At 48.1% G+C, this 26,407-nt stretch overlaps 1 protein-coding gene across 1 annotated transcript in view; it reads right to left on the minus strand.

The window, feature by feature from the left end:
- Positions 1-26,407, minus strand: part of LOC121171955 (SV2 related protein) — a 40,913-nt gene extending 14,506 nt beyond the window's left edge. The window contains exons 1-6 of the mRNA XM_041003694.1: positions 26,203-26,407; positions 18,782-18,942; positions 15,656-15,741; positions 13,908-14,006; positions 13,264-13,335; positions 7,602-7,726 (exon numbers count right to left, since the gene is read on the minus strand). Coding sequence (XP_040859628.1) covers positions 7,602-7,726; positions 13,264-13,335; positions 13,908-14,006; positions 15,656-15,741; positions 18,782-18,942; positions 26,203-26,237 — 578 coding nt within the window. The 5' untranslated portion in view covers positions 26,238-26,407. The remainder of the gene's footprint in view (positions 1-7,601; positions 7,727-13,263; positions 13,336-13,907; positions 14,007-15,655; positions 15,742-18,781; positions 18,943-26,202) is intronic.

Here is a 26,407-nt window from a genome sequence, read left to right on the forward strand (position 1 = left end):
GTCCGGCTGAAGGGAACCTTGGGCCAGGGAAGCACTGAGCACGGCAGGATCCACAGAGCAATGTAGCTTGTAGATAGGTTTAGTTGAAGCATTCAATCCCTGCACTGCAACTAAAAATCCAAGACAGGAAGTGCTCCTGCTACAGGCAGTCAAAGGGAACTGAAAATGGTATTTCCGAAGCAGTCACACCAGAGACATCTGGCTGAATTCAAGTCCAAGGTCTTGAGGAGCTTGCACTCTCGTGGTATTGCACTTTGCTTTGTGTCTGTTCCAGTGGGATTCCGTGGTGGGAGCATGCGCACCAAGATGTGACACAAAACAGATGTTATGATCATGATGGTTATCCCGAGGGTTTTGGAAACCCAGGGATGGAAGGAGAGGACAGGGTGGCAGCCCAGGAGTAGTGGCAAGCGGCAGAACCATGCGGCAAGGATCTGGGCGGAATGGTGGCCAACTACATACACATAAGCAGAGATGGAATACTGAGTTGAAAACTTTTGACCTTCAGGAACTGACATGCCCCTGGATTCCACAAATGAGCTCCCTGTGTAATCAGGGGAGCCTTTATACTCCCAGAGACCCCATCCTAGCTGAACCTGACCCCTAGATCTGTTTTGCTTTTCACACACTGTTCCAGGAACCTCAGCCTCAGGCTCTGTTTGTGTCCATCGGGCCCAGCCGACCTTGACACCTTGTTCTCTGTCTGTCTTGTTCCAAGCTGACCTCTCGGCAGTTCCACTGACAGTGACTGACAGGGAGAGCACTTCTGCAGCTCTGTTCTGAGCAAGACGAATTCGCAGGCACCTCCAAGGAAATGCTTCAGCAGTTCCAGCGTCATTGCCATTTCACTGCATTTATTACCTTCCCTCGTTCCATCTTACTCTGTGCCCCCTTCCTGCTCTATACCTCCATCTCTCTTAATCTGTTTCTCTCCCTCAACCTCCAGAAGAGATCCTACTTACGACCCTTGAGTGGTGAGTTTGGTGCAGCTGTCAAGATTCTCAGAGTGCCAACCTAGCAAGGCAGTTAAGCTGCCACCTGCTTCTATGCCAGCCTCCCATATGGGTACCAATTCATGTCCCAGTTGTTCCATTTCTGATGCAGTGCCCTGCTAATGGTCTGGGAAAAGCAGTGGAAGATGGGCCAAGTGCTCAGACCCCTGCACCCAAGACCTGGATGGAGTTCCTGGCTGCTGACTTGAACTTCGGCTCATGCCTGACCACTGAGGGCATTTGGGGAGTGAACCAGCAAGTGGAAGGCCTCTCCCACTAGGTTCAAAGGACGAAGATACTCCTGACTTTGGATGTTAAGGACGTGTGCATGGAGAGATTGGCAGCAATTCATAACTGTTGGACTATCAAAACCACTTGAGTAAGACCCTCGGAGCCACACATCAGGGACCTGGGATGGGTGGGAGACTGGGTGGGGCTTCTCCCTTTACCTCCCCATTTACCCCCAGATAGAGAAAAAAAATGTATGGAAATGATAGTTTTATCCTCTTTCCTGTAACCCTTAAACCTTTATGCCCTAATTAACTATGTAAAGATTGTCAGAAATATAATAAAAAATGGAAAAAAGGACGTGTGCAAATAACAAACCTATAAGCTAGATCATGAAATCTTCATTCTCTTGGGGTCTTTTCCATGTTTCCTTACAGAACAGTGGCTGGATGCATTCCCACTGTGAGGACAGCTTAGTAGGATGTAAGCAGGCAGTGTGCGATCTTGCTTCCTCTTCCCCACAACCCCTCCCCTAAAGCTGTAACTAGCAGCAGTTGGCTTCTTACCCTCCTAGGCCCTTCTCAAGACATACAAACTCAAGCCACATCTTACTTCTTTCTCATTTTTTCCTTTCCTTTCCTTCCTTCACTTCCTTATTCTCTTGCCCTTCCTCACTGCCTTCCTTTTCCTTAATAGAGTGCCTGCTGGCGTTGCACCCATACAAATGCCCCATGCTTCTTCTTTTTTAAAAATCTGTTTGAGAGGGTGAGGGTTAGAGGAAGAGAGGGAGAAAGAGAGGCAGTGTTTTCTGTTCATTAGTTTATTCCCCCAATTCTTGCATAGCCAGGGCTGGCTTGGGCCAAAGCAAGGATCCAAGTACCCAGTCCGGATCTCCTACATGGGTGGCAGGTACCCAGCCACTCTAAGCCATCATTGCCATCTCCCAGGAGACATATTAGCAGGAAATTGGAGCAAGGAACAGAGCTTGGAGTTATCCCAAATACTCCAAAAGTGTGGGACATGGGCTTTTGTTTTTTAAAGGATTTATTTATTTTTATTGGAAAGGCAGATCAGATTTACAGAGACAAGGAGAGGTAGGTAGAAAAATCTTCCACCTGCTGGCTCACTTCCCCAATGGTCACAATGGCAAGAGATGGGACAATCCGAAGCCAGGAGCTAGGAACTTCTTCCGGGTCACCCATGTGGGTGCAGGGTCCCAAGGTTTTGAGTCATCCTCTACTGCTTTCCCAGGCCACAAGCAAGGAGCTGAGTGGGAAGTGGAGCCAGAACACAAACCGGTGTCCATATGGGATCCCAGAGCACTGTGAGGTGAGGATTTAGCCACTGAGCCATCATGCTTGGCCCATGACAAGGGTATGTTAATCCCTGTCCCAAACCACTAGCTTAGGTGCCCGTCCCAAAAGTCCCCATTGTCACCAGGACTTTCTCTGGTCACTAAAGCTTGCTTTGCTTTCCCATGAGGTCACTCAGAAAGCCCAGGGAGTTTAACCCTCCCAAAGGCAGTGTTCAGCACAGGACCATAACCTCATCCTAAGTAAGATGATGTGGACTGCGTGCTTGTGTAGTCTCGCAGAGTAAACTGCTTGCTGTTGAACCTCAGTGTCAGGACCATCTTTCCAAGAGACAACGTGGATGTCTGCATCCGTTCTTGTAGAGAACCCTTCTGCACCACTTTTAACAGCTGCACCATCTTCCACTGTGGCTGGTTAATCATTTAGGTGGCCACCCCCTACTGATTCGTGTTTAGGTTGTGTCCAATTTCTTGCTTTTCCAAAAGGTGTCACGGGAAATAGCTTGTTTACCCTGCCCCTACCCGCAGCGCTTGCTGATAGCAGCTCGCCCTGAAAATTAGCTGCTTGAAATTCCACTAGAAGATGGCAGTGATTAGAATCACCCTACAAAATGCAAGAACCGGCACTGACATTAGCAATGTCCAGAGGCAGCTGATCTCCGGGTAAATCAATCCTCTGAAGAGGATAATCACAATTAGAAATTTGCATTCCAATCAGGTGCTTTGAAAAGAAATGGCCCAGGAGTCTCACTATGGCGTTTTTAGGAGGTCTGTGGAGGAAAACGGCAGAGCCAGGGCAGCTTGGCAAGCTAATCTGAAGAACATCCCAAGGCAAGTGGCAAAGCTGTGACAGGTCCACCAGTCTTTGAGAGCAGCTTGAACTCCAGCAAGGTTAGCACAGCATCTCTGTCAGCCATGTGTGTTTGTCTGCTGAAGCCTACAGTGCCCTCTGCTGGACAAAGCTACACGTTGGCCCCAGCACCCACCCACCTGTATCTGGAATATATTTTCCTGAGATTTGTGCTATTAGAGGGGACTGTGGTTTTGGGGGCTTATGCACAGATGCTAAATTTTTTCCAAAAAGCATATTATTTTGGACGATAAATGTAAAGGCAGTATCTACTCCATCGTTTGAATGAAATACGATTCCTGCCACATGTTCCTTCTTAGGAAGCAAAATCACTCAACATCTGTGATTCATCCTGTGGTTGATCGTGGCTCCGCCTCCCTGCCTCCAAGCAAACGGAAACTCACTCTGCATTTGCCAGAATGCAGTTCAGTATTCTCCAAGGGCGAAGCTACTCCTGGCTTTGGATGTGAAGGACGTGTGCAGATAACAAATCTATAAGCTAGATTATGAAATCTTCATTCTTTTGGGGTCTTTTCCACGTTTACTTATAGAACAGTGGCTGGATGCAGTTATAATGACTTCTGTGGTTCAGCCTTGAAATGGTATAGCACAATCTAATTCATCCACTTTTAGGAGGTGCTGCCACCGAGTATTATAAACACGTGGAAACTCTTCATTTCCTTTGTCCCCATAAATCCCTTTTTCAACAAAAAGCTGTTAAATAATGTGAGTAGGAGAGCCATCCTTAGAGGCAGACAAGAATAACAATGTCTAATTAAGATGTCATTATTTGATGTAAATTGCAAAAATATCAAAAATGTGTGGTCTCTTCAGGGACTAAATATTTCTTCTGTAATTTTGTTTATTGCTTTCATTGCTCTTACAGATAAGCAAGCTAACAGAGTCCTGAAAACAAGAGGCTTTGTCGCACGATGCTGACATCTCAGCTCTGCTACTGACCAGGTGTGTGGCTCTGTACATGTCACTTTAATTTTTTACCATCTCAGATTTGGGCTTAGCGCTGTAGCTTAGTGGTTAGGGTGCTGCTTGGGACACCTGCAGCCCATGTCAGGGTGCCTGGGATCCCATCCCAGGTGATTTTTAAAAGACATTTACTTATTTATTTGAAAGTTGTATCAGCATACACACAGGCGCTGTAGACTTCAGAGAGATATTTTTCCATTTACCGATTCACTCCCCAAATCGCCACAACAGCTAGGGCTGGTCTTAGCTGAAACAGGTGCCAACAACTCCATCTGGGTCTCCCTTCTGGGTAGCAGGGGCCCAAACAGTTAGGTGATGATGCATGCCTTCCACGTGCATTAGCAGGGAGCTGGATCAGAAGTGAAGCAACAGGGATTTGAACCATCACTCTCTCTACAAGATGCCAGTGTTGTAAGTAGCAGCTGAACCTGCTGCATTCCAATACTGGCCACCCCTCAGCTCAGCTTCCTGCTGATGCACACACTGGGAGGCAGGAGATGATTGCTCAAGCGCTTGGGTTCTTGCTACCACATGGGAGATTGGAAATGAGCTCCTGGTTCCTGTCGCAAGCCTGGCACTGCCCTGGCTGTTGCAGGCATTTGGGAAATGACCCAGTGGAGTCCCCCAACGAATCTCTCACTCTCACTTTGCTTTTCCAATACGTAAAGGTAGAAAAAAAAGTTAAGTTGATGGTTGATGGCCAATGATGTGATCAACCATGCTCATGCAACAAAGTTTTTGTAAACACGCACAGGGACAGGAAAGGACAGGTTAGGAGCCCTCATGTGGCTGAGCAGGTGAAGACTGGAGAGGGGTGCTGTCGCACCTGCCGAGGGTGTGAATGTGCTGTGCTACCTTGCCCTGTCTTCCTTCTTCTGTAGCATTTGTAACATGCTGTCCTCTGGGGGTAACCAAAATTAGTGTTTCCCTGAGGTCTATGTGCCTTTCTGGCGGATCTACTGAACCCGTAAAGAGGGCCTAGGCACCCTGATTTATGGCCAGCTGGTCAGACACACAGGGAAAGCCAGCTGGGGTTCTCAGCTGGCATTTGGAACATCTGCGGGTGAACTGCTCATCTGTGAAGGAATCTTCCCTGTATGAGGGAAACAGTCCCCTGGTAGGTGAGCAGCTTGGGAATGGGGCAAGGACTCTGTCGCCAGGAACTCCTCCAGCCGAGCCACCAGCCCTTTCCAGCCCTGCAAATGGCCTCAGCTTCAAGCTCCAGTGGCTCCTAAACCCGTGGCAGATGAGGGGAAGTTACCCTCCTTGCTCTGTGGAGCCCTGGAGGAATGAGTCCAGAAGAAGGGAGTGGCACTCACTGTCCAGCCGCAGGCTTGTGTGTTGATCTGCACGTTGGGTCTCCTCCCCTCGCTAAAGTTCTTTCCACCCCACTGTCATGCTGACATACAGCTTTCTTCCCAAAGCCCTCAGGGGTGGCGGAGGGGTCTGATGCTTGAAGTACACATCAATTTGTTCTGCTGGGTCCTGGGAAGGGAGCATCACGCAGGCTAACATTTTCCATTCTAAGGGACCCCATGATGTGGGTAGGTTGTTATTCCCATTTTGGAGACTGGGACAGTGAGGCATGGAAAGGTAAGCTGCTCCCTTAGGCTCCTCCTCCTCTCTCTCCCTTCTCTCCAAGCTACCTCCTTTCTAGACAAAAAGAAGGTGCACAAGGTGTGGCCTAAGAGGGGCGCGAAATGAGGGACTTGGACCCTTCAGGCATGAAGCTGGGTCACCCTCACTCCCAGCCAGAGTACAAGTCAGAAGTGGGGGAACCAGGCACATGTAGCAGAGTGGGGAGCATCCCTGATGGCTGGGAGACCAGGAGCCCCAGCGGGACGATGCTTCGCTCCTCACCAGTCTCGTGGGAGTCGCTGCCGTGAAAGAGCCACCAGAACCTTGGAGGAACTGCTCTTATAGGGGCTGAACTTGACCATTTAGGGGCAATGCCAGCTGACCCATGGAGTGCAACAGCTGGACAGTGTTGGCTGCAGGGATGGGGCTATCTGGAGTCCCCTTTCAGGGATGGGGTCTTCAGTCCTATAGAAGATCACAGCCGAGTCCTTTGCAGGGATTGCCATGGCCAAGGTCATGTTCCCTCCTTGAGGGCAGTACACATCCGAAGACTGATGTGAGGGTGGACAGGTCAGGCCTGCAGATCTCATTGTGGAGCAACCTGAAGGGGCATGTCGACTTCCAAGTCCCTATAGGGTTAGGGTGAGGGGCAGAGGCCATCCAACCCGTGAAATCACTTGGTCTGGCCCTCCCAAGGCAATCACAGGCAGGACCTGAAATTCATTAAACCTCCAGCAGGCTAATGTTTAAGTTGGTCATTTTATATGATATACAAGTGATGTTATGAATACTCAAATTACCCCAGGCAGAAACAGCCCAGCCCCAGCAATTATTGCAGCCATGTGGGGAATGAACCAGCAGATGAAAGATCTTCATCTCACTCTGTTTCTCCCTTACCCTCTCTCTCTAACTATCTTTGAAATAAATAAAACAAATATCAAGAACAACTCAGATGCTGTTGGCTGACAGCTTGGGGTCTTAGTTTCACTTTCACACCGTGCGACTTGGCCACAGGATCTCTCCCCCAGGGCCACAGTTCCCTTGGATCAGGGAGACTGTGGTGACACCATAGCATTACCCCACCCCTGCTGTGTGCCATGTGTCAGAGTGAAAGGCCCTGTTGACACTAGCCCTATTGCTACACTTTCTTCTTTTACTTTCCTCACCTTGCACCTAGTGGCTTGCTTTTGTTACTGTTGCCACGCTGTTCTGCATCACTGGCTCCTTAAAGTCAGATCGCTGCTGGGGCCACTACTGCATTCTTTGGAGGCTGTAAACCTCACACAGTCGGTCATTGATGTTTACAGGGCTTTGCATCCAGGACCCTTGGCAGATGTTCAAACCACTTCTATAAAATGATGTGCTATTTGCATCTCACTTATACATATCCTCTGTATACTTCAGATCCTCTCTAGATGACTTATGATACTTAACACCGTGTAAATACTGTGCATATAGCTGTCAGTACAGTTTAGGGGCAAATGACAAAGGGAAAAGATGCTGCATTCAGTATGCGTGTGCGCGCGCACACACACACACACACACACACTAACACACAGACATTTTTCCGAAGACCTGCAGTAGATTGAATCCAAGGAAGCATAATCCCCAGATACCGAGGCCCCCACTGCAGGGCCGGCGCTGGTTGTTTACTTACGACTGGGGGACCCCTCCGATTCCAAAGCCCACCAGTCCCCGGAGCACCAGGATCCAGCTATACACGGGGGCGAAAGCACTGAGGATGCCGTAGTACAGGGTCCAGAGCACGCTGATCTTCAGCCCCTGTGGAGGAGCAAGATATGGAATCATGTAGGTGTGCCCCTGCACCCTGCTGCATACCACTAGGAGGGCCAAACTAAAGGTACCTTGCCTGGCCAAGTGGAGGCCAGGGGTGCTCTGTCCAGATGGTGCCAATCCCTAGCAGGTCAGTGAGAAAATTGGAGGTCATTCTTGGTGCTTGCCCTATGATATGCATAAGATACAATAGACTCGTCCTGAGCCATTCAGCGTCTCAATTGCCCTCTCCCCGTCCCCCAGGTGTGTGAAAGCTGAAAGATGTTTCTGATTGATAGGCCACCCCTGGTACGATACTCTGCTCCAGGGTCAACAGGACGGCACTGTATGAAAGTCGGGGGCATGGCACTGTATGAACATCTGCCTGATGTGTCGGAAGCACAGTTTCCAGATGAATCAAAGGGAGATTCATGTTATCTGGATCTCCCCAAAGTCGTTCATTCAGGAAAGCTTGTTGTCAATGGTTACACTGCTTGTGGGATGTGAGTCATTGGGGACCACGTCAGCATCCATCAGTGTACATCTACAGCATCTGTCTGCAAACAGATCTGATCTCAAAAGGTCACCTACAGCCCCGCTTCCCATCCAGCTCCCTGCTTGTGGCCTAGGAAAGCAGTCGAAGATGGCCCAAAGCCTTGGGACCCTGCACCCAGGTGGAAGACCTGGAAGAGGCTCTGGGCTCCTGGCTAAAAAGGGAAATATGAGGAAACAATATTGATGATCTTCAGTGGTAAACATAGCTATAATCAGGACAAATGTTGGCTACCTTCTTTGTCGTCCTATGGACATTCGCATATTGAATATAAGTCTTATTTATTTATTTATATTTGAAAGGCAAAATTACAGAGAGAAGGAGAGACACATAGAGAAATATGTTCCATTCAGTGTTTCACTTCCTCAACAGGAGGAGGAGCCAGGAGCCAGAAACTTTTCTGGGTGTCCTGCTGTGGGAGCAGAAGCCCAAGCACGTGGGCCACCTTCTGCTGCCTGCCCAGGTACATTACCAGGGATCTGGATGAGAAATGGAGCAGCAGGGTCTTGAACTGGCTTCCATGCGGGATGCCAGCATGGCAGGTGGAGGCTTAACCTGATATGCCATGACTCTGGCCACACATAAGTCTTTTTTGTTGCTTTATTAATGATCTTGTGAAAATGTCTCTTACAAAATCTCCCTCACATCGTGGTCAAGGCACCGTGATGGCTTGGACGTGGTTTGTGTCTGTCCCACAGGGTTCATGGGCTGGGAGCTTGGTCCCCAGTGTGTCGGTGTCAAGAAGTAAGACCTGGCAGGGAGTCATTGCTCATACTCCAGTATCTTGCCTCCTCATGTGACCATCATGTGATCACCACGTGGTCTCTGCCTCTTGGCCAAGTCCCCTGCCATCATGATGCTGTCCTCCATGAAGGCCTCAAGCCTTTAAACCTGCAGAGCTGTGAGCAGAACAAGCCTCTTGTTAAGCTCCCCAATCTTGGGTTTTGTTATAGTAACAGGACATGGACTACTACCAGGAATGGGAACTGACAGGGGTCAAGCCACCAGACCTATTTTTCACTGTTTTCTCAGACACAGTAGCAGGAAGCCGGATCGGAAGCAGAGCAGCCAGCCCCAGTCGTGGACACTTGGGATGTGAAACAGCGGATGGAAGATCTTCCTCTCTGTCTCTCCTCCTCTCTGTATATCTGACTTTGCAATAAAAATCAATCTTTCAAAAAAAAAGAAGAAGAGCTTAGTGATATATTTTTTATTGGAGAGTCAGATATACAGAGAGGAGGAGAGAGAGAGGAAGATCTGTCCGATGATTCACTCCCCAAGCAGCCGCAACAGCCAGAGCTGAGCCAATCCAAAGCCAGGAGCACAGAGCCTCTTTGGAGTCTCCCATGCGGGTGCAGGGCCCCAAGGCTTTGGGCCGTCCTCAACGACCTTCCCAGGCCACAAGCAGGGAGCTGGATGGGAAGCAGGGCTGCAGGGATTAGAACCGATGCCCATATGGGATCCCAGCACATGCAAATCGAGGACTTTCACCACTAGGCTACTGTGCCGGGACCAGGCTGTTCCATTTCTGATCCATCTACCTGTGAACGTGCTGGGAAGGTAGTGTGAGATGACTTCAGTACTTGGGCCTCTACCACCCACGTGGGAGACCTGGCTGGAGTTCCTGGCTTCTGGCTTCAGCCTGGCCCAATCCCAGCTATTGTGGCGCTTTGGGGGGAGTTGAACCAGAGGATGGAAGATCTCTTTTTCTGTCTCTCCCTTGCACTCTGTCCCTCTGCCTTTCAAATAAATGAAACAAATCTTTATATAGGTAAGCAGTTGGCACCTGCCACACAGACACTGAATGCCCTTCTTTTGGCTTAAACTAACTTAACAGGGATTTCCTCTCTCCCCCTTGGAACTCAAAGATTGTAGGATTGACATAGGGTGTATTCAACAGCAGAGAAAATAAAAGAAAATCAGAGCAAGAAAAAAGGAATGGGGTGGGGTGGTGGGGACGAGGACTCCCAGACTGGACACAGGGGAAACAAAGATAAACCTCCCTCCAGGGCTGTTGGGGGAGGGGATGGATTTATGCCCTTTGCCAGGCAGCACACCCAGGCTTGCTACCCTCTCCCATTGGATCACAAAAGATTGCAGCTGGCACTGCATTTGTCTGCTGATGCCAGAGCTTTCCAGTTGCCCAGAAAACAAGGACTCAGCAACCAGGGCTAAGTTCTGCCCGTGCCAGGACAAAGACCGGGTGCTCTTGGCAAAGCCTGTCTGAGAGCTGTCCTTGTGGGCCTTGGGGTGGCTCATGAACGCCAGAGCCATCCAACCCAACATCACCCCCCCGCCGAGCCCTGACATTCAGGCAGGTGCCTGATTCCCTCAAGGTGCCCTTAGCACGTGTCTTCTCAGGGCTCCTACCAGGCCCCAGGGCTAGACGGCCACACTTCTAGGGGTCAACCTCCATCTTTCTGCAGCTGCCACAAGCCCTCCAAGTTCTGCACAGACCAGAGCAGCCCCCTAATTCCTAACCCCACGAGTGCTCATCCCACAGGGTCACGTGCCACCCGATGAAAGCACGTCTCCTAGCATGCGAAGGCTTGCCAGTTGCCCAGCCAGCTCAGATTCCTGGGCATTCCAAAGCAGTTTTGTAATTGCGGCTTGAGCCATCCTCTCTGAGGCCAGGCCATGATCCCAGGCCAAAGAACAAGCAGTTTCTTTGCTCTGTCTCTGGTTGCTGGAGCCTCCCACCAGGGTGGAGGTTAGTCAGCCAGCTGGGGGAGCGACAGGACATCCTGTGTACAGGCAGCTCTCCCACCCTGAGCTCCACACCTTTGGCCAGAATGAACGTCCAACAGATGAGGAGGCTAATCCGGTTTTGTCCCCCAGAGGCCAAGGTCGGGAGGATGAAGGATGTGAAGGTTGGAGGCAGATCTGCTTGTATTTAATGCTGGTGCTGCCTTCCATGTGCACCACAAGCCTGGCCCATGATAGAAACCCTAACAGAACTCTGTCTCTGAGTTGAGAGGTTAGTGTTCAAGGCCATTTACGCCTCATTGCAGCCCCCATAGGAGAAGAAAACCGGCACTCCACTCACAGATGGGAAAAGTGAGGCACGGAGGAATGGAACAACTTGCCCAAGGCCATGTAGCCTTGTGAGTGGAGGGGCTGGATTTGAACTCATGAAGCACATGCCCTATCATCTCACTTGTCCAGGAGAGCCCCTTGGGTAGAAGCCCGGAGGAGGGCTGATTGGTCCCAGGTGATGCTGTAAGAGGGGAAGGAAGGGTTCTCCCCAGTGCCACTGCTTGGTAGCACCATCTACATGTGGACTTCACAGCCTGGTCCTTCCATCGCAGCCCCAGCAACAATACCCTCCACATGGCACATCTTTGTGGCAGCGCTGGTCCTGTACAGGTGCAATATTGAATAGCCTCATTGGCCTCTACCCACCAGGTGACAGGAGCACCTTTCCCACGCCCATCCTCCAAAAGTGACAACCAAAACATCTCTAGATCTTAACTCCGTGACCTCCCCAAGAGAATTGCTGTTCTAGAAGATGCCAAAAATAAAGTCATAAGTCAGCAAGTGCCATTACTTGAAACCTCTCTATAAGATCTTTTTCAAAAGTTTAGAAAATTGTTGTGTGAGAGATAGAGAGAGGAAACTTCCATCTGCTGGTTCACTCCCCCGTATCTGAAGTTTCGGGGCTGGATGGGGGGAGCACAGGACTGAAGCCAAGAGCCCCAGACTCCCACATGGGGGCCAAGAATCAAGTAATGGGGCCATTACTGCTGCTTTCAAGGACACACATGAGCAGGAAGCCAGAATCTGGAGCTGGACAGCACACAGGCGCCTAGGCCCTCCAATGTGAGATGCAGGCTAAGCACCCACTTTTTCATATGCAAACTCGTGCTTTCTCTTCTCTGTATTTTTCCTTTCCAAAAAATTTAATTTTTTTTTCGGAAAGGCAGAGTTAGAGAAAGAGTTCTTCCATTCATTGGTTTGCTTCCCACATGGCCAAAGAGACCTGGGCTCAAAATCCAGCAGTCAAAAGCTACTTCTGGGTCTCCGTGCGGGTTCAGGGTGCCAAGGCTTTTGGCCGTCCTCGACTGCTTTCCCAGGCCACAAGCAGGGAGCTGGATGGGAAGTGGAGCAGCCAAGACTAGAACAGGTGCCCATATAGGATGCTGGCACCACAGGTAGGGGCTTAACCTGCTACAGCACATGCTGCCACCATCTCCTCTCTGTATTCTACAGAGCTACCTCCCGGAAATGGCCTTGGAAAGAGAATAAATGCCCCTTTCTACGGAGGGAAAGGACTCTAAGTTAGTGACCTTTTCAGGTATCCAAGAACATTTCTCCCTTGAGTCAACTGCTGCCCTTGTGGGGATCAGAGATGTGGGGTTAGGAAACAAGGAGACATAATCCTCTTCTGTCCCAGCTCAGCTTCTCAGGAAGTATTTCTTGTGTACTACCAGGCTAAGGCTGGCAATCCAGGTTCCCCATGTGAGTGTCAGGGACCCAGCCACTTGTATTACCACCTCGGCCGCCCAGGGTCTCTCAGCTGGACTCCAGGAGAGGCCCAACACCTAAAACCAGATGCTACGAGCTGGGATGCATGCAGGCACCCCCAGCAATGTCTTAGTCGTGGTACATAAAGCGGGTTGGAGGAGCTCAGAGCGCTAGGATCAACTAGTGATGTGTGCTGTGGGCATAGGATGGAAGATACAGGGTGAGTTAACACCTTGAAGAACCAGGCTCTGCCTGTTTGCTCTACTGAAGTGGCCCCAGACATTTAGATGCTTGGGCATTTAAGGAGTGAACCAGTGGATGACAGATTTCCATCCCTCTGCCTTCCAGATACGCTCAAGTAATAACCAGGTGGGCATGCATGAGCCCGTTAAGAAAGCATGACTGGATGAGCACCTCGTGGTGCTCAGAAGCGCCCCCTGGTGTGAAAGCAGTGCAGGCTCTACTAGTTGTCTACCCAGGCTCCCGGGAGAGCCCAGAGTATGCGCTTGGCACGCAGAAGTTGCCTTACTGTTTTCCTGCCATACTGGTCTGAGATATTTCCCCAGAGCGTGGAGCTGGACATCATGCCGACGAAGACCACCTGTGGGTATAAGGAGAGTGTCTGTCAACACAGAGTGCAGCAGAGACAGAGAACAACAACAAAAGCAACTGGTGATGTCATGCCCCTTGCAGCTGATGACAGCAAGTCAGGGGACAAACCCTGGTCTAAACGTTTCTTTGGGAAATTTCACCAAGTCATGAAAAAACTGAATTGAAAGATAAATCTTGGTGCACAATTCTCCTGAGGTGCCGTTGTTGTGGCACTGCAAGTTAAGCCACTACCTGTCCTTCCCACTCTGCTGATCCTACCAAATGTGATGAGCACTTGCAAGAACGTCGAAGAGGGCACCAGCGGTCTCCTTCTAAGTCCTTTCAGAATTCATCCAGCTTCTGATTCCTTTACAATTATTTACTCTTAGCCCCAGCCATGGGGCAGCCCCGCTGATAAGGGTAGAATCAGCTGCAAAGCTGCCAGGAGATGTGTTGTGGGGACCAACCACATGTGCTGAGGTCACAGTGTACTTCCACCCAGGGCCTTGGCAGCGGAAGGGAAGGGTCCTCCCACAGGACACCTCCATGTGCCCATAGAAGAGAAGCCCACAGGCCGCCTACCGAAGTCAGCAAGGCCACCTGCCAGCTGGGGAGGCGCCACTCGCAGTGCAGCTGAGGAGCCAGGATGCTCAGAATCATCATCTCCATGGCATCGGCCATCTGCAGAGAGGAAAGGGGACAGTGTGAGACAGGCTGCCGCCCAGGCCCACGTGGCCCAGGGACATCATCTTCCACCTGCTGTGCTTGCTTCCTTCCCCCCATGACAGAGAGGGGCCAGCCCTGTGGGGCAGGCGGCTATAGGAGGCTAAGCCACTGCCTGGGCTGCCCGCATCCAGTATCGAAGTGTCGTGTCCATCCTGGGTCCTCTGCTCCTCAGCTCCAGCTCCCTGCTAATGTGCCTTGGAACGCAGCAGAAGATAACCACATGGGAGACCTGCATGGAGGTCCTGGCTCCTGCTCCTAAGGGAGCATTTAAATGTGAGCATTTAAGGGAGTGAACCAGCCATCCAAGATGGGCCTCTCACTCTGCCTTTCGAATACAGAAAGCACAAAAGGCACACTAAAAGCTAAAGCAACATGTTACCATGTAGAAACTGATAAAGCCCTTTAGCATTCTTGGGGTATGGGCTGTGTTTTTTTCAGTGTTCACAAAAATAAGAGCCCTCTCTAAAGTGGGAAAAGAGCGTATTTCTAAAATCCAAGAAAAAAAAATTTTTTTTTTGATACAGCCAAGGAATGATCTTCTCTCTTCGTGCAATTAGAGACTAGATTATCCTCGGTTTGTGGGCCATTTGTTCATGTAGAATTACCAGTATAGTTAATAAGCGTGACCTGTTAATATACTAAGGCATATTAGAAAGTCCCAGTAATTAAATATTTTGATACTGCTATGGGACTAGCCAGAACAGTGAGACAGAAATGAGAGCTTAGAAGCAGACCCATGAGGCTGGGGAAGAGCTGTATGGGATCAAACAGCGTTTCCAATTAGTGGGAGAAATTGATGATGCATGTGGAAAAACGTGTAACTCGGTTGTGATCTATCACTCTCTCACACACACAAAATCAACCTTTTTCTAGGACACTAGGCTTTATAGCAATTTTAAAATTTACTTTGATTTGATTTGAAATGCAGAGGGACAGAGAGTGGGAGACAGATTTCCATTAGCTAGTTCACTCCCCAGAGGGCCGTGAGAGTTGGGGCTGGGCCATACCAAAGCCAGGAGGCTCCTGGGATGCCACCCAGGTGTCACATGTGGTCAGCAGGAACTGATGTACTGGAGCGGTCATCTGCTGCTTCCCTGGGTGTGCATTAACAGGCAGGTAGAGCCTAAGTGGAGGAGCTGGGGCCAGAACCAGGGACTCCAACATGGAGTGCAGGTGTCTAAAGGGGCGACTTAAGCACAAACACCCACCTTTGAGGTCCCTCCAGATGAATGTTCTGGCTGTTCTGGTGGTCAACCCATCTAAGAGGATTTCCACGAGGGACTATAAGCCCCTTGAAGCAAAAGGCAAAGTCATTTGTGCCCATAGGAGGGGTCCAGAGCTAACATCACAGGTGCACCGTGGAATGAAGAGTTGGTGTGTTGGCCAGGGGCTTTGACTCTTTCAGGGCCATCACCAGCACACCCAGCTCCCCTGAGCCACCCCACATTCCACCAGCTCACACTGCTATTCCACCAAGCATCACTGCACAGAACACCTGTTGGTTAGGACTCCAGCATGGCTTCTGTAGACATGGAAACCTGGGGAGTGGCATGAGAGCCCACTGAGGACTCCCATGAGGTGGACACCAGCTTCACAGTACTCACCCATGCTAAGCCAGTGAGGACAGACAGCTTCCATTGAAACTTTCCAAACCCGATGGCTTCCACCGCATCCTCCACCATGAAAGTATCTATAAGGGAGTAAAGGGTGGGGATGAGATCAGTGCCACTTGCAGTTGTCTTGTGTGTGTGTGTGTTTGTGTACATGTGTGCATGAGTGTGTGAATACATTTGTGTGTGTGTGTGTATGTGTATAATTAACCCTACATAACTTTGTAAACATCCACATTACGTAATGCCATATACAACTGTGTAGAATGGGTAGATAATGAAAGACACATTGAGTGTATTTCTAATTAGTATTTAAAAGATAAACAAGATGGGCAACAGGACAGTGCACTTTTGTTCTGAGAGGTGGACGCCTGGGTGTGTGTTTCTCTCCATAGCATATACGAAAGACTTGGTGGTTTTGTCTTTACTGTCTTTGGAAGAGAGAAGACTCAACGTTTTGTATGATTTCCTTCATTAGGTAAAAAAAAAAGGGAGATTTTTATTGAAAGGCAGATTTACAGAGAGAGTGAGGGAAAGAGAGAGACAGATCTTTCATCTATTGCTTCAACTTCCCACATAGCTGCAACAACTGAAGCCAGGAGCCAGGAGCTGCTTTTGGGTCTCCCAAATGGGTGCAGCAGCCCAAGGACTTTGGCCATCTTCTGCTCCTTTTCAGGCATAGTAGCAGCCCATATGGGATGCTGGCACCACGGATGGAAGCTTAACCTACCACTATACTGTGGTGCTGGCCCAGAATATACTTTTAAAAAAAAGATTTATTTATTTTTATTGGAAAGGTAGATATATAAAGAAGAAGATACACAGAGAAAGATCCTCCATCCATTGGTTTACTCCTGAAGTAGTCACAATGGCCAGAGCTGAGCTGATTTGAAGCCAGGAAGTCCTCTGGATCTCCCACACAGATGCAGGGTCCCAAGGCTTCAGACCATCCTCTTCTGGTTTCCCAGGCTACAATCAGGGAGCTGGATGGAAAGTGGGACCACCGGGATTAGAACTGGTACCCATATGGGATCCCGGCGTGTGCAAAGAGAGGATTAGTCAATTGAGCCATTGCACTGGGCCCTACTTTGGATGTTTCTACATTGCTTGAATGCTTTCCAAATACATAATGTATATGCTAATAAGCACTTTGAAAAAAATTGTAAAAGATGAAACGCATCCTGGAATAACACTAGTAAAACAAAACAAAACAACACGAAACAAAACCAGGGCATCTGAATCCAGTGTGGAGTTCAAGCAATAGAACTGTGCCAATACCAATAATGTGTTAATTCTGCTGAAAGGGTCATGGTTAGGTAGGGTTTGAACCTGTACAGGAGATGATAAAGGCAAGATGGAAATTCTTCTCCTAGCCTTGCAATTTTTCTATATATCTAAAGTGACTCCAAAATAAAGTTCTTTGAAGAGCAAAGACATGGGGCCCCTCACGATAGCCTAGTGGCTAAAGTCCTCGCCTTGCATGTGCTGGGATCCCATATGGATGCTGTTTCATGTTCCAGCTGCTCTACTTCCCATCTACTTGCTTGCTTGTAGTCTGGTAAAGCAGTGGAGGATGGCCCAAGGCCTTGGGAATCTATATCTGCATGGGAGACCTGAAAGAGGTTCCTGGCTCCTGGCTTCAGATCAGCTCAGCTCCCACCATTGTGGCCACTTAAGGAATGAATCAGCGGATGGAATGTCTTCCTCTCTGTATGTCTGCCTTTCCAATAGAAATAAGTAAATCTTAAAAAAAAAAAAAAGTTTAAAAAGGTGCTCGCTTCGGCAGCACATATACTAAAAAAAGTTTAAAAAGAAAAGACATGATCAAAGGATGTTGGGTGACCCTTCTGTGGCAGGCTGAGAGGGTCTCAGCCCCCACCAGGTGTTGTCATCTTTCTGGAATGGCAATTACAGGTCCCTTGTGTCAACCATGGTGGTTTCCTCTGGACGTGGGAGCAAATGTTGATCATACTTGCAGGCTCTGGCTTCCTGCGGCGTAAGTGCCCTGGGTAGTTGGAATAGCAATGGGTCTTGGGACCAGGGATCAGGTCAGGAACCCTCTCTTATGTTGGGGCACACAGTCATTCAGGAACTCTTCAACGTTCTCAGTCAACAGCTGCGGGTGGTGAGGGGGGTTCTAAGCTGAGGTCAAAGGGCACCTCCATGGGGCCAGCCTCCTCTCAGAGGCAGTGCAAGGCAGCCGACTGCCTTGGTGGATTCCCATTTGTGAATGCCTGGGCCACTCAGCCCATGTGGCCTTTAGGTTCCTCACTTCCAAAACAGGGAAGATGATGGAAATAGTTCCAATTGAAACTGTTGGAAGGATTCAGTGCCCTGCACAGAATAAATCTTCCACTAACAGTAGGTGCTTCCAAACTCTGTCATCACGTTGCCTTCATCACCGTTATAACCAGCACTGTTATTACCACCATCAACATCACCATCACCACTACCATAATTACTATCATCACCATACTGCTAGCGGCCTCTCAATCATCATCATCATCATCATCATCACAACCACCACCACCATCCCATCACTATCACCACCATGATTATCACTATCATCACCATCATCACTACTGTCATTACCATCTTCATCCCATCACCATCATTACCACTACCATATTACTATCATCATTATACTGTCAGCAGCCTCTCAATCATTGTCATCACCATCATCATCATCACCATCACCGTCACCATTACTATCATTATCACTGCCATCACCTTCATCACTATTGTCGCTCTCATCTTTATTACTATTGTCATCACCACCTTCTCATCATCATGGCCATCATCATCAACGGCATGTCACTTCCATCTTCATCACCACCACCATCACATCATCATCTTCACCATCTTTGTCAGCACCACCACCAGTGCGGCTGCTGCCCTCAACCAAGTGTGATGCGGTGATGTTGACTGCCGCTGATTGTGACATAACCCAGCCTACTGAAGCCCACACATTCAGATTCACTCCTGGGTGTTGGGTGCCTTCCCAGCTGCCCCTGCACAAGACCCTTCCCTGACAACAGCACTGCCTGGGGTGGCAATGCTGGCCCCTCAGAGCCCCTGACCCTGGCCCAGGCCAATGCCCCAGCAGCAGGGCCTCCTCACCGTCAGTGGGATTGGCAAACTCCTTGGGCACCGCTGCCCCATCGTCCAGCTCCACAGCCTCTAGGCCCGTGTGGACCCCTTCGATCTGGACCTCATGCTCCCCCGAGGCTGTGTCGTCCTCTGACCTCGCGCTCTCGCCTGTCCGCCGGAATTTCACCACCCTAGAGGAAAGAGCAGACCCGGTCATGATGGCTGGAGTGCCCCTCCAACAGCCCTGCTCCATAGGGCTTGGGCACAACACAGGTGAAAGTCCTTCTTCGTAGCATAGAGAATGGAATGGGGAGGAGCTGGCACTTCTGTTGAGTTTGGGAGGCTGGAGTGGCACCCACCAGAGTAAATGGGTCAGGGCTACTACAGATGATGGATCAAGTTGGGTACCACACAATTCTGGGGGGACTCTACTCAGTAGGCTTGGTGAAGAAAGCTATCTTCGTTCTAGGCTTGAATATATTGTTTGTAAGTATGTTTTAGAATTGAGTGACTATTTGACAGATGATAACAAGAGTTGAAATAAAGCAACATCATGACAGGAAGTTGACAGAACGTAACACCCAAGGCATATTTCTTCTGAGGACGTGTAGATAAAAATGGAGGGGATTTTTAAAAGTTCATGAATTAGAGAGGAAGAGAAACATTCCCATCAACTGGTTCACTCCCCAAATGCCTCAATAGCAGGGAGGAGGTTGAGCTGCAGCCAGGAGCCAGGAACTCCACTTGGGTCACCCATTTGGTGACAGAGATCCCCCTTTACTTGGGCTGTCACCTGCTGCCTCCTAGGGTGGGCATCAGCAGGAGGATGAAGTCGGGAGACAGAGTCGATGACTGAACCCAGGTGCTATGATGTGGGCTGCAGCCATCTTTACTGTCAGGCTGAGCACTCACTGGGAATGAGGGGTTTTGAGGGATAAGAATGTTTTTTTTTTTTTTTCATTTTCCTTTTGGACCCTTCTATAGTGTCTAAAGCTTTCACCCTGAGCCTTTGCTGTGTAGAGCAGTAGTGGCTGTTCCTTGTATAGCTCTCTGCCCAGCGTGCTACAGACACCTTCCTTTGGGACATGAGGATGACAATGGGCTCGCAGAATCAACTTGATGGCTGGGAAGACTGTGAGCAATTGATAAACATTAATTTCTCTCTGACTAGCCTGACCCAGGTCACGATTCTGCCTTGACCATGGAACATACAGACCTCTGCATGACATGACTTGGAGAAAATGGCCTGGCTTCCTGCAGTCTCCAATCATGCTCTGTTCACAAATCTCTTGCAGAAACACCAGAGGCTAGGTTTAAAGCTCGGCTTATCAGAATTTGCTTTAAAATAGAGACAAAGGGAGAAGACAGGGAGACTTTTGACATTAAATGATACTCAGAGAGCCAGACGCTGTTTCCTATCAGCTGGGATCTTGCACGTGTTTGTCATCTGCAGGAGCTAAGACTTCCCAAAGGGGACAAATAAATATACTGTGATAGAAAAGAGAGACAGGGATGGCATTCTGCAGAGCGTTAAGCTGCCTCTTGGGAGACCAGCATCCTGTATCAGGGTGCCCATTCAAGTCCCAACTGCTCCCCTTCAGATCCAGCATTCTGCTAACGCACTTGGGAAAGCATGGTGATATGACCCAAGCACAAGGGCTCCGCCACCTGCAGGGGAGACCAGGATGGAGTTCCAGGCTTCTACCTTCAACTTGGCCCAGCTCTGGCTGTTGTGGCTATTTGGGGAATGAGTTGGTAGATGGAAGCTTCTCTCTCTCTCTCCCTCTTCCTCTATCACTCTGCCTTTTAAATAGATACATCTTTAAGAAATAAAAGAAAATAGCAGTGGCATATGTTAAAATATGTGAGGGCTGCAAAGCAGGCTGGCTTGCAATTTCTTGGCATGTGTTATTGTATATTATATATATAGTCTATAACTCACTAAAATAGCAGGGAACATTTATTTTACATACTTTCGCTATTTAAGGAAGAGAAGAACTTGAGGAAATAGCTGTCAACTTGAAGATCTTGTTTGCAGCAATATGGTTATAGGAAATTCACCTCCGGGCTTTCAGTCAGAGCCTGTGACTTGAAGAGGGTGTTGAAGATAAGGATGTTGTCTTGTTTTTTGTTTGTTTGTTTGTTTGTTTGTTTTTAATCTGAGCTTCTGGACCTTCCTCCCTTGAGTTCATGCATCTATCTGACAGCAAAGGAAAATGAATGCAAGCTGTGATCATCTCAGCAGAGCATTTTGGGTCCTCCATGAAGATGTTGTAAGCATTTGGGGAGTGATCCAGTGAGTCTGGATCAGAATTCTGACTATCTCTATCTCTCTTAACTCTCAAATAAGACGACAATAAATAATAAAAAAAAAAAAACCAAAGGGAGGGTGAAATTACCTCATTAAAGAAATCTAGATTTTATTTTTATTTAGTTGTGGCAAGGTCAAGAAACCAGGCAGTGACTGCCACTGGAAGTGCATACTCTGCTGTATTTACAGATCCTACATGGTCCATGGGGGCGTGGTGTGCCCCTGTGGGCCAGTTGGGTAAGCAGCAGGGTTGGCTAGGGAGCACAGGGGATAAACACAGGCAAGGATTTTTGTTGTGGCTCCCACAGAAAGAACCAGGTGCAATGAGAAAGCCTGTGTGCCCTGGCCAGTCTGAATGATTTCATTGGCCTGTGGGGCAGAGAGGCTGTCCAGGCCACTGAGTACTGGGTTCTGGAGCAGGTGGATGTGGTCCAGGATCTGGGAAACCTATGGGGGCCTCACAACAAAGATGACTGGGCTCTGGGTTGGTTGCTTTCTATTTGCAAGGCCCACCGGCAGGTGAGTAGTTTGTTATCTTTAAGAACTAGTCATTCAGGGAAGGGCAGTCCCTCCAGGGTCTTCAAGACCCTAAGATGTGAAAATATCAGAATAGGGAAGAACTAAAGTATTATGAGTTCAGGAGGACAACTAGAGGGAAAGAGGGTGGGGGCCAGGGCAGAGGGGATGGTGGCTTGCAGCGTACAGGCTGCAGAGTTGGAGTTTTGTTCACTATTAGTCTCCTCATCCTTAACACTCTTCCTTCTAGTAGAGGAAAACCTTGCCATTGGGGGCTCAATGGCAAGGCTGCCCCCAAGAAGGCAAAGATCCCCCATGTTGGAGAACTTGGTCTAAGGCACTGAGTGCCAGCAACCCTCAGCTTGTGTCCCTATGTTTGTGTGGCACTGGGGCATTGCCAGGATCTGTGCCTGTTGATGAAGGGGGTTAGATACTGTGTACTTAGAACTGCAGAACCTGTCAAGGTCATGAGCGCTAGTGGATCTTACCTTGTCTGCAAGACAACCTGGGGCATTCTCCGACCTGTGGGATTTGGGTCTTCCCAGAGGCTGCCCCAAATGTTCCTCAAATGTTTGAGATTCTGCCATGTAAGAGAACATACCTGTTCAACTTGAACCTGAGAACAAAACTTCAACTTCTGTGTGCAAAGAAGAAGGGAAAGATGTAACTTGATATAAGGAGGGCGCTGTTTTGGGAGACTTAAGAGGCACTTCAGGAGGGTGGGTGTCCACGTGGCTGGCTCAGGAGTAAGGAAATAGAATACTTTTGCATCACTTTGGCATGCCAGTTCCAAGCCTGAATTCCATCCACGACTTTGTCATGTCCTCAACTCTCCTAAGAAGGGCATGTTAATAATACAACTCCTTTTGATAGGCAAGTAAACTGAGTCTCAGAGAAGTTAGGACATTTGATCCTTATCCGCTAGACAGTATCTAGTGTATCAGGACCCTTAGCAACCTCAAAATTATCTTAAGCCAATCAGCCAGTGCTTCTCTCTCTCTCTCTCTTTGTGTGTGTGAGAGAGTTTCCAAACACCTACAACAGCTGGGATTTTAGGCTGGAGCCAGAGCCAGGAGCTAGGAACACAATCCAGGTCTTTCGGGCTGCAAAAAATTGGCCAAGAATTTGAGCCACCATTAATGTCTTATCATCTGCATCAGCAAGAAGCTGGCATCGAGAGCTGAAGCCAGGAATTAGAGCCAGATATTCTGAGTGTATTAACCCTTAGGTATAACCTGCACTCTCAGCCAAAAACAACCCATAGGGGATTGATGAGCCACACTCTAGACTGATATTTTGGGATTTCTGTATAATAGAGTCTAGGAATCTGAATTTAAATAAGTTGCTGAGGATGGTCATCCAAGTTGGAAAGCAATCACTGAATGAATGCTCTCCTGCTCTGGATGGGGAAAATGGGATAAGAATACTGGGTGTGATGACCTGTGAGGTCTATTCATAAATGTCTGGAAGTTTACAATCGAAGGGAATCTAAATTTTCTGTGGATTTGATTTATTTTTAACTTCCATCAGGAAGCCATCAACCTCAATAGCAATGGACATGTTCCCTTTACAGTGATACACTTTATTCTATTATTTCCAATATCACTTTAAAAAAAGATTTATTCATTTTTATTTGAAAGGCAGATTTATAGAGAAGGAGAGATAGAGAGATCCCCCATCCACTGATTCACTCCCCCAAATGACTGCAAATAACCAGAGATGAGCCAGTCCAGAACCAGGAGCCAGGATTCCCTTCTAGGTCTCCCACATGCGTGTAGGGACCCAAGGACCTGAGCAATCCTCCACTGCCTCCTCAGGCCAAAGGCAGGGAGTTAGATGGGAAGCAGAGCAGCTGGGACATGAACCAGTGCCCATATGGGATGCTGATTCCACAGGCTAGACCCAAGTATCATATGTTTTATATTATACATGATGCCTACCTACAGGTAGCTGGTGACCATTGTGCTGGACATTGCAGCTTGGGATCACAAGTTCCTTAAGAGCAAGAATTATCTCCTTCAGTTACAGAATTCTTTGTATGTAGGATATTACCCCCAGAAAATCATTGCATGAATAAATATTTTCTACAAAAGTTGTTTTCAAGAAATTATCCTAGAAAGAAGAGAGCTAGAAAAGTCTGAGTTGTACAAGATCACAGGATAAGGTGGAACTAACTGGGTGTAACATTGCAGCCTCTGGTATGCCCTGCCCATGGTACTGTTACTGAATGGATGGCAGGTGAGAGACAAGGACTGCTTGTGATGTCCAAAAGTGAAGGTGTACTGAAGGGTGAGGAAGAGCTGTTTTGTAGACACTCTCATCTCATCCCTTCACCCCTACCCAGGCCCTGTAAACGACTTAGTGGTTTATAATCTATTAATATTTGGCCTCCCATGGGACTGAGTGTGTTCCAAAGTCCATTCTTGCCAACCCTCTACAAGACACTGTGAATTTTCCCCCAACCATATTGCTCTTAGGAAATCTGCCTACAGAACAAATCTGTTCTTAATACACAGAGGGTGTGGTTTCAGAAACATCTTTAAGTCGTGATTTGCAACCCACTCAGATTCACATAGCTATTCTTTAAAATACACATATATGTGTATATATATAAATTGAGGTGAACACATTTCAGGGCCAATTATTGATCTAATCTAACACAGGTTGCCATTTGTAGATGACAGTTTTGGGGTAGTTAAATTATATATTTTATTTTTATATATGATTTTTTTCCAGATATGATAATAATAATAGCTTATTTGTGTCTTGCCAGGATTTAGCATATATCAGCTCATGATAACTTTGTGAATCAACTATCTCTTTGATCCTCAAGGCTATTGGGAAACCATAGATCTCAGAAAGGTGGATTCATTTGTTTAAAGTCAACAAAGTTGGGCTGGTAGAGTCAGGATTTGAATGCAAGTCTATCTGACTCAAGAGCCCTTGTATTGCATACATTTATGTCCGTAAGCTGTCAGCAAGAATAATCAAGAACCTTGACTCAAGGCACTAAGACTGGGCTGGGAAAGGGGAGACTTCCTTCTCCTTCCTGCCCTTCTCTTTGATTTTTATTGACTGTATATAGGCTATACTGGATCATTCTAGAGTCATCTAAAAACTAATCTACATTTCAATAAGTTAAAAAATCCTCACCCAATTTTTGCCTTGTTTCAATTACAGGAAGAGTTTTCATTATAATACCATGTCTGCACCGTAACAGGTTAAATAGACATGAATCTTTTGCAAAAGTTACATGCTCTGACATTGTTTGGACATGTGTCCCAGGAAAAGCACAGTTTCAATTTGTATCCTTATTCTGTATATCAAATATTGTATTTGCATTTTTGGGTTATTATTATTTTGCAATTGGTTCTTGAGCATACAATTTATTTTCAGTGATGGTGCCATGTCTTCCCTAAGATTTTACTCATGCATTTCCTTTGTGAAAGAATGCTGCATTACATAATATATTATGCTGTGTGTGTGTGTGGCCATTAATAAGAGCTGAACACTAAAATTTTAAATGAACTAGCATTTTAAAAGAAAATTAATTTCATGCTGATCAGGAAGGAAACATTTCAGTCCCTTTACTCAGAGCCACAGAGAGCTGCTATTAGTCACACTAAGAGTCACTTGGGAGAATTCCTCAGTAGCTTAAAGGAAAAAAAAAAAACCCACCATTTTTTAAGTCAAGAAAATACACACATGTTAACCAAAACATATCTCTCCCAACAACTTCAAATGGAGCCTACTTTTATCATCCAAATGGCTAGTGATGCTAAGAATTAAAACAAAAACCCCCAGAAATGTTCTTTTCCATGCCCCTTCTCATACTCTTGGAATTTGCTGAACGAATCACCATCTGCTTGTGGTAGGGGGAAAAAAATCTGTCAACCCCTCCACAGGCCCCTGTTTGTTTCCATTGCTGGATTGTATTCTCCCAAGATCCTCAGAGCACATTGGATATCCTGCATAAATTCCCAGAGGAGAATATCCTTGATAGTTTCCAAGACCAGTCTCACTCTAGTTCACTGTTTAAAAAAAAAAAAATCTCATTCAGAAGAAAGCAAAAGGGCTCAGTGACGGCTGCAGAGCCCTCTCATTCACACACTTGATAAACAAGCTTCATCTCCTCTGGCAAAGAACCCCGGCTTTTTAGCAATCAGGGTGCAACACCGTTGTCCTTCCCAGCCAAAAACACTTGCAGGAAAAATTAGGAATTGCTCAGCACAGATCTGGAAAGGACCAATGTCATTGCACGGACTCATCCATTCAGTACGTATTTCCAAACAGCAGCAGCGAACCTTTCCTTAACGCATCACCCGCGCCACACCACTTGAGGGTTGAGGGCAATTAGAAGGGAAAACGGACACCCCCTCTCCCCAGGTTCTCTCCTACCCCTCCCAATGAGATCCTGATAGCTCCAGAGGGGGAAAAATTAACTGAGTCAGAGATCCAGAGAGGCTGGGCTGCTGGGGTAGGAAAATGGCTTTCCTCCTCCAGGCCTAATCCCTGCTTCCGAAATAGTTGCCTTTAAATCTGAGAAGCCATGCTGAGATACCTTCCTGCAGGCTTCCGTGTTTGCAATGAAAGCCCTTGTGCCTCTCGCCCCCAGTGTACTTACGGTAGCTGCCTGAGCTGGAATAAGTCCTCCTCCATGTCCGCGCTGCGCCGGGACCAGCCCTTTTCATGGCCTTTACATGGTGGTGCCGGAGGACGAGCGCTCCGGCGTTCAGCACCAGGATGCTGGACAGCTCCCGCGCCTCTCGCCTCCCTCCCGGCGGCAGCTGTTTGGGGGGAGGGAGCCGGCTGGGAGCAGCCCACGAGAC

The sequence above is a fragment of the Ochotona curzoniae genome, unplaced genomic scaffold (genome assembly GCF_017591425.1).
Source record: "Ochotona curzoniae isolate NIBS_2020 unplaced genomic scaffold, NIBS_Ocur_1.0 scaffold_274, whole genome shotgun sequence".
Lineage (NCBI taxonomy): Eukaryota > Metazoa > Chordata > Mammalia > Lagomorpha > Ochotonidae > Ochotona > Ochotona curzoniae.